The 8,547-nt window shown below is 39.9% G+C and overlaps 1 protein-coding gene across 1 annotated transcript in view; it reads right to left on the bottom strand.

Moving 5' to 3' along the window:
* Window positions 1-215: 215 nt before the first annotated feature.
* Window positions 216-8,547, bottom strand: part of RAB39A (RAB39A, member RAS oncogene family) — a 38,978-nt gene continuing 30,646 nt past the window's right edge. The window contains exon 2 of the mRNA XM_016921923.4: window positions 216-3,113. Coding sequence (XP_016777412.1) covers window positions 2,687-3,113 — 427 coding nt within the window. The 3' untranslated portion in view covers window positions 216-2,686. The remainder of the gene's footprint in view (window positions 3,114-8,547) is intronic.

Here is an 8,547-nt window from a genome sequence, read left to right as displayed (position 1 = left end):
AGGCACAGGTGACTGTACTTGCAACTGCTAAATTTTCAGTGTTTGGGTTTATGCCATTTTGGACTGATGGGAAATTGTCATATAATATTGAAAACTGTAACAGTAAAATGGACTACTTCACATTTTGGGGGACAAGTATTTTCTCATTTGGTTAATTACGGTTTGAACTCATGTGAAATTAACCTAAGGATATCAAGAAAATGCTGACAATATAATACCTTATATAGTTATAATTTATAATCTCCCCATAAGCACAATTAAAAATACATAAACCCAGAAAATGTACAAGTATTTGAAAATACAATTAAATATTTACTTCAAAGATGCACAAAAAGCACAAACGTGACTTTTGATTGGGTTAAGTCTGCAGGAACGTCCCTCTCTATTATTTCCACTTTGCAGGAACAATAGCTCAAGGTAAAAAAAGCAGAGGAAGCGGGCGCAGGGGCTCATGCCTGTAATTCCAGGACTTTGGGACTCCGAGGCGGAAGGATCGCTTGTGCCCTGGCGTATGAGACCTGTGCCCTGGCGTATGAGACCTATACCCTGGGCAACATAGGGAGACCCCTTCTCTACAGAAAATAAAAAATTAGCCAGGCGTGGTGGCGTGCACCTGTGGTCCCAGCTAGCAGAAGGCTAAAGTGGGAGGCTCGCTTGAGACTGGGAGGTCCAGGATGCAGTGAGCTGTGATCATGCCACTGCACTCCACCCTGGTCAACAGAACAAGACCTCGGCCCCCTCGCCCCCCACCCCCGCCAAAAAAAATAAGCAGAGGATATGCATCAATCAAGAATTCCTATGGGTCCATGAAGACACACATCTTTTTCTACTCCCTCTGCATAGGAACGAAAGGAAAAATCATGAGAAAACAAAATTCTCACCCATTGTAAATATAATAGTATGCCCATGAGCAGCATATCAATCTCAAAATGCTTACTCTATTTACAAAGTGTTTGTTGCATCATTCACTAGATTCTCAAAATAATTTTCCATGAAACACACTAATAAATGGGGTTATTAGCCTAATTTTACAGATAAGAAAAATGGGGCTTAGAGAGGTCAAGTGACTTACTCATGGTTAGATATTGGTAACCAAGTTTTCTGATTTCTTATTAAATATTCTTTCTACTATGCCACTTTGGTTTTCAAACAAATGAAGCAACCAAAGGTTAAGAGTAAAAACCTTATGATTCCAAAAAACTTCACTTGGTACTCTTTTGTGATTAAGAGTAGTTTACAGAACAGAATAGAAATGTACATTATAAAATATTTGACACTATGATCAAAATATCCCTTCCAGGAGAGTTTAATCAATAAGTTAAAAATTAGGAAACTCAAAAGTCATTTTACTGTCTTAATTGATTATGCTATCTTAACTTGTACTGATGAGATTGTAAAATGCAATTTGAAGGCTAAATATATCAAACATCTAACCAATTTTTCTTCCCCAGAAAAATCTTTTCTGCATTCTTTTCATATTGGAAATTAGGAAATTTGGAATTTACTTGGACAAAAATGCTATTATTAAAAACATTCCATGTTTACCTATATTAATAATTTTGACAATAGTTCAAAGTAAATTGCATTTACTTTCTTTGAAAATGTCAATACATAAATAAATTGTTTTTCTTGTCTAAATATGAACAGTACACTGTAACAGCAAAACATTTGCTGCTGATAGTCCAGGCACGGCAGCTCATGCCTATAATTCCAGCACTTTGGAGGCCGAGGGGGGCGAATTGCTTGAGGCCAGGAGTTGGAGACCAGCCTGGGGAACATTATGAAACCCTGTGTCTACTTATAATACACAAATTAGCCGGGCATGGTGGCGCACATCTGCAGTTCCAGCTACTCAGGAGGCTGAGGTAAGGTACTGACAATCACCTGAACCCAGGAAGCAGAGGTTGCAGGGAGCCAAGATTGCCCCACTGCACTCCAGCCTGGGTGACAAAACAAGACCCTGTCTCAAAAAAAAAAAAAAAAAAAGGCAACATTTCAAACATTTGGTGAGCGGTCCTCCGTTTTTAATTTTACAAATATTTGCTTAAAGTAGTTTGCTTGGATCCTTAGATATCTTTGTAAAACATAATGCATTTTTAGAAGCAATAAATTAGGGAACAAAAATGGACATAAAACTTATTTTCTTGTGTTGAGGCAAAATTAAGGGAGGACAAACATTTCCAGAGAATGGGGAAAAAACCTGGTACCTTATATAAGGAACTGCTATTTACGTCCTAGTCGATACTTCTGAGATTGTTTACTCTGCAGGTGAACAGTGCATATTTAAATGCATTTTGCTATTCAATATTAATTAACTCAAGAGAATGTAATTCCTGATAAAATCTTTTCAATTGACTATATATGCACAAAAATCCATTTGAACTGTCAAGAAAAATGAGTAATAGTGACATATCTGGACACTAAGGTCAGCGTATGCTAACAAAGTAAGAATGGAGGTAATTTCAAGAAAAAGATTGTCTGCTTTGCTTGGTAATTTAGCAAAATACCCAATCTAGTAGTGTAACAAGTAAGCATCATGCTCTGAATCAAATACCTTATAAAATAGTATTGGTGTGGGTTTGTAACCTTTTAAAATTCTTTCATTGCATCATTCTGCTGTTAATGTTGGTATTTATCCTGAAGTGACACCCAATCTGTTCCTGTTAGTTCTTTGGCATGTTTGAAGTCAGCAGAAGCATTCTTTCCTGGGCTTTACTGCTTCCTCAGAAGAATGCACAGTATTTGGAACAAAACCACTTTTAACCCCTTCCCAGCCATCCTGAATACAAATTTCTCCCTTTTTAATAAGTTCATATATGTCTCTCGTCAAGATTGTGAAGGATTCTTCAACATTTGTAGCATCCTTTGCTGAGGTTTCTATATACTTCATTCCACAGTCTGCTGACAGTTTTTCAGCTTCTTCCCTTGTAACTTGACGTTGTGAAGCTAAATCACATTTATGTCCCACTAGCAGAAATACAATCCGAAATGGCTGTACATACATTTTTGCTTCTTCTAGCCAATCTTTCACATGTTCAAAAGATCGTCGGTTAGTAATGTCAAATACTAAAAATCCACCAACTGAGTTGCGGTAATAAGATCGGGTTATTGATCTGAAAAATAAAGAGAAAAAAGGTTGTATAAGGACAACGTGTTCTTTTTCTTCTCCTTCCAACTATCTAGCACCATAATAACATTTGAAGATATCTTAATATGATTTAACTAGAATTTATAAATAAAATATGAGGTATCTCAAGTGAACAAAAATATTCTATGGGACTAATACGCAAGTTTCATACACTGACAGAACACGAAAGTAGTAGTTATTTTTAGTTAGACAAATAAGCACTTACATGCTATGTCATCTCATACTGTCTGATTATTTGTTTTTGCTTTTAAAAATCTGATAGATTATTACATCATTGTGGTTAAAAATAAGCATATTGAAAGACTGAGTAAAGGGCACATGTTGTACAACAAACTAGATCTTAAGAATCTCACTTGTCATAAAATTTAATGAACTCTTCTCTCTATCAGTTTAGGAAAAAGAAACAAGGGCTGTAGTATGGATCGAATGTCTGTGTCCCTCCCAAATTCTTATGTTGAAATGCTAACCCTAATGTGGTGGTATTAGGATTAGGAGGAGGGGCCTTTGGGATGTAATTTAGGTCATGAGGGTGGAACCCTCGTGAATGGGATCAGTGCCCTTAAAAAAAGATACCCCAGAGAGCACTCTAGTCCTCTTTCTACCATGTGAGGATACAAGGTGGCTGTCTGCAACCCAGAAGAGGGCCCTCACTGGAACCTGACCATGCTGGCACCAGGATCTCCCTGATCATCCACTTCCAGCTTCCAAAATTGTGAGAACTAAATTTCTGTTGTTTAAATCCCCATTCTGTGGTAATTTGTTATAACAGCCCAAACTCACGAAGACAGCAGACTTGTCACAGTATTAGTTACAGGTACAGTCTTGTGTTGCACCTATTCAAGAAACAGGAGTCTGTATGGACCTGGGATATGAATCTGAGGTGTGCTAACGATTCTCTGTATGTCTCTCCAGATCTAGTCTCCATCCTTCTCTAGGCCTGAGGAAGCTGTCCTTCACAAAAAGCTTTCCCAAACTCCCTTGCCCTCCAGCTTGCAGGGGGGTTCAGCCAATGGGAGGCGCCGGCTGGAGACAGAAGTAAAGAGAAGTCAGAGTATTTATCCCTCTGTTTGCTTCTGCTGGGCTGTGGCTTAGCAGTGGTGGTATTCCTCTGCTTCTAGTCAGGGTTTCTGTAGGGTGGACCCTCTCCCATGGCTACAGCTGTCACCACGTTCTGGTAATACCATTCTCTGTCCTCTCCTCTTCCAACCAGGTGGTCAATGGCTTCCCACTGTTGCTAGCTCTGAATGCTTCACCATCCTTTATTAGTATCCTTGATGCTGACTGTATCTCTGGAAATAGTCACTTCATTAAACTCTTTTTGGTTAACCTACAATTGTGCCATCTGTTTCCTGGCTGAATCATAAGGCAAGGTGTCAAGGCTACACTGTTTTACATTTCTTGCCCCTCCACATGTTGTTTTATCTATTTGGAATATCTTCTACCCCTTTTCTGTCTAAGAAACTCCTATGTCTGCTTCAATAGTGAGCTCAATAATCATACCATCTGAGCAGCCTTCCCTGCCACTCACCTCTTTCTTAGGTACTCTTCTTATAGTTCCTCTGAACCACTGGCATTCTGCCATTATGATTATCTTAATTTTCTTGATATGCTGACTGGATTTGCTGTTATGTCAATCATACTGCATGGCAAATGACAGATGTCATACAATGTTTGTTATATTAGATTTTTTTTTTTTTTGAGATGGAGTCTTGCTCTGTCACCCAGGCTGGAGTGCAGTGGCGTGATCTTGGCTCACTGCAACCTCCGCCTCCTGGGTTCAAGCAATTCTCCTGCCTTGGCCTCCCAAGTAGCTGGGACTACAGGCGCATGCCACCACCCCCAGCTAATTGTTGTATTTTTAGTGGAGACAGGGTTTCACCATGTTGGCCAAGATGCTCTCGATCTCTTGACCTTGTGATCCACCTGCCTCGGCCTCCCAAAGTGCTAGGATTACAGGGGTGAGCCACCACGGCCAATATTGGATTAATTAACCTTATTGGAGAGGAAAAGTGCTAAATGTTGTATAAACCAGAGAACCCATGAGTCTCAGTTTCGTTTGTCAATGGTCTTTTAGCAAACTCATCTGACTACTTGCCTGAGGCACCAAGATCTTTGTGAATGGCCAGTGGGTTATTTATTACCGTCATACTTTCCTACTTGTCCTCATTGCTGAAATCACAGCTCAGTTCAGTGCCCTGATGCCATAAATAGCTTTGTTGTGGGAGTGCAAACCATTTTACCTCCTCTTTCTTTCTATTTCTCCTGCTTCCCTGTTTCTCCTCAGAATTCCTAGTAGAGAGATTCCCAAGTGGCTATTTTTGAAAAACTTTTGTCAAGGACTATAGTATTATAGAGAAATTGAGTTTTTCACCAACCCGATGCTTAGATTCTAAAAATAAAAAAAGAAAAGAAATTGACAATAAGAAAAATCTCCCACCATCTTTGGCAGGCTATGAATAATGCAGTTGCTATATTTTAACTTTGAGGGATAACTAATTTGTTATTGTTTTGTCACTCATCTTTATATGTGTGAATTTAGGCAGATGTGCAGTGTCTTAAGAGAAATCTAATTAAGGCTATGTTCTTAGACTGAAAGCTTGAATTTACTCAGCACCAAGCCTGCATCACTTTTATCCCTCCTATCCATTTAATTTACCATTACAAGAATATTTTAAAAATGCCTTTTGTGGCTGAAAACTCAATGCTGAAATGCTTATGTATTACACAGAGGCATGTTTTTCACTGTAGGAAATACTATGTATTCTTTTCTTTTCTTTTTTTTTTGAGACGGAGTTTTTGTTCTGTTGCCCAGGCTGGAATGCAATGGCACAATCTTGGCTCACTGCAACCTCTGCCTCCTAGGTTCAAGCAATTCTCCTGCCTCAACCTCCTGACTAGCTGGGATTACAGGCGCCCACCACCATGCCCAGCTAATTTTTTTAGTAGAGATGAGTTTTTACCATGTTGGCCAGGCTGGTCTCGAGCTCCTGACCTCAGGTGATCCACCCACCTTGGCCTCCCAGAGCACTAGGATAACAGCCATGAGCCACCGCGCCCGGCCAGGAAATACTATCTTTTCAAAAAACGTATTTTTTATTTTCTTTTTAAAATAAGCAACCCTATTAACTGATTGTATTTAATTTTGAAAACACATTTAGATTACAGTTGGCAAATCATCCTACAGAATAAAATTATAGCAAAGTATATGTAATACACATTATAAAACAACCCTTATTAATAATTAGTTGGGAATAAAAGGACTCAATATAACATCTGTCACTTCTATGTAATAACCTGATTTCTAGCTTCTGTGTGTGGGTCTGTGGGGCTTCAGATTCAGATATAGTTGTCCTGCAGGTAGTGTTTTTCCTAAAACAATTGGGCACTGTTGCTATCAATCATCTGGGGGAAGAAGCAGAGCTTCAGATGGAAAACTTGAACTGAAAGGCAGGTCTTACAGAGGTGTTGAGGGAGCAGCTATCTTTCTCTTGACCTTCCTCCCATAAGTTGAGACACTTAGGTCTCTAGAAGTTCTTGAAGGAATTATGAGAAGGTAGGGAACAGACTCTAAAAGCACTAGGTAGGGAGGCCTCCCTGTAAGGAACTCAAGAGTTGATGAGGAATAACAATTATTTTTAAGCAACAATCTCTTGTAGTATGGCACTTTATGTCTATTTCCCTCTAGGCTTTGAAAGTCTCCCTGAATGGGCGGGATGCAGTGGCTCTCACCTGTAATCCCAGCAATTTGGGAGGCTGAGGTAGGCAGATCACCTGAGGTCAGGAATTCGAGACCAACCTGGCCAACATGGTGAAACCCCGTCTCTACCAAAAATACATAAAATAGCCAGGCGTGGTGGTGCATGCCTGTAGTCCAAGCTACTTGGGAGGCTGAGGCAGGAGAATCGCTTGAACCCAGGAGGCAGAAGTTGCAGTGAGCTGAGATCACACCACTGCACTCCAGTCTGGGTGACAGAGACTCTGTCTCAAAAAAAAGAAAGAAAAAAAAAAGTCTCCCTGAATTAATGGATGATTTAAGGGAAGGAAAAAAATTGTGGGGTCAGGGAACGGAGGGAAGAAAAGAAGAACAGAAGCAAGGAAGGAAGAGAGAAATAAATGGCATGGATTCTAATCTGGTCTCGTGTGTTACGAGGGAATGAAGAGGTGAGACTATTCTCTGGCAAGAATGATAAAGCAGATACAAAACTCCTAAATACAGTGTGAGGGTGATGTGATGATAGGGAAGGTGAATTTTGGAGGAGAGGGTTCGGGGTTATAAGCTCCTAGCAGTCGCTTGTCCCACTCAAGTGGAAGATCTGGTTTTAATTATAAAAGAAAGCTGCTGGTTCTTTCATACTTTGAAAGCTACACTATCAGCAAATCTCATCCCATTGCCAGAGGAGCAGTCTCCTTTCCTTGCCTTAATTGAAAACTGCTGGTCCCTGAGAACACTGCTTCCCCTGCAGCACACTCACGTTGCCCATTCTCTAGGATCAGGAGGAGATGGCTTCTGTTTCCCCAGTGCAACTTCCTGATAATTATTCTTTCCCAACCCCTGTTGTAAAAAAAATCTGCTCCTTTGAGGCTTATGCCATCTGGCTCTGTCATCTGCTGTCATCTGCCAACTGCTTGGTCATTCTCCATGTACTAAAGATTTTAGCACTTTGTTTTTCTTTCTGTTTCAATTCCTGTCATTCTGCTTACTGATTTCAACATCCATTTGGACGAGCTGCCTGGTGTCACTTCTCAAATTCCTTGACTCCCTCATCTCTAATAAACCTTTCTCTCTATTCTTCCTTTCTTATCCATTTCCTTTTCATCAGAAATATTAATTACCTCCAAAACTGGAAATTTACACAGTCCACTAAAAATATCAAAACCTCACAGTCTGCCAGCCTGTCTATTCTTTTTTACTGTGGTGATTCTTTAATTTCATCAAGATTTGTAATCCACTGACCAACTCTATCACTTTCTATCCATTAATACTCTCCTACCTTTGCCTTCTTCCATATCTTGAGTTCAATGAGACATCATTATAATTGTTCTCTTGGAAATATCTCAATTTCCAAGCCCCTTTCCCTCTGTCATATTCATCTGGGAAACTTCTATCTCTGGATCAGTCCAGCATGCAGCTGTATGTTTCCAGGGAAAATCACTCAACCAGGCAGGCTGGTGTCACTATGAATTAATTATAACCAATCCCAAGTGGGCACTCAACACTGCCGAGGAATACTGCTAATAACAGAAGAAACTCTTCCTTTTTTCCTCACATTTATGCTTCTACTATAGGAAGAAATGGAAGTTCCATTCAACCTTCCTCTCCCCATAAAAGAGAACTGGAGGCACACTTTAACCCTCTTACTAATCACTCCGTAGAAGGAAAAATGGCTGCTCTGTTTGGC

The sequence above is a fragment of the Pan troglodytes genome, chromosome 9 (genome assembly GCF_028858775.2).
Source record: "Pan troglodytes isolate AG18354 chromosome 9, NHGRI_mPanTro3-v2.0_pri, whole genome shotgun sequence".
Classification (NCBI taxonomy): Eukaryota; Metazoa; Chordata; class Mammalia; order Primates; family Hominidae; genus Pan; species Pan troglodytes.
This window is presented reverse-complemented; position numbering and strand designations above follow the sequence as displayed.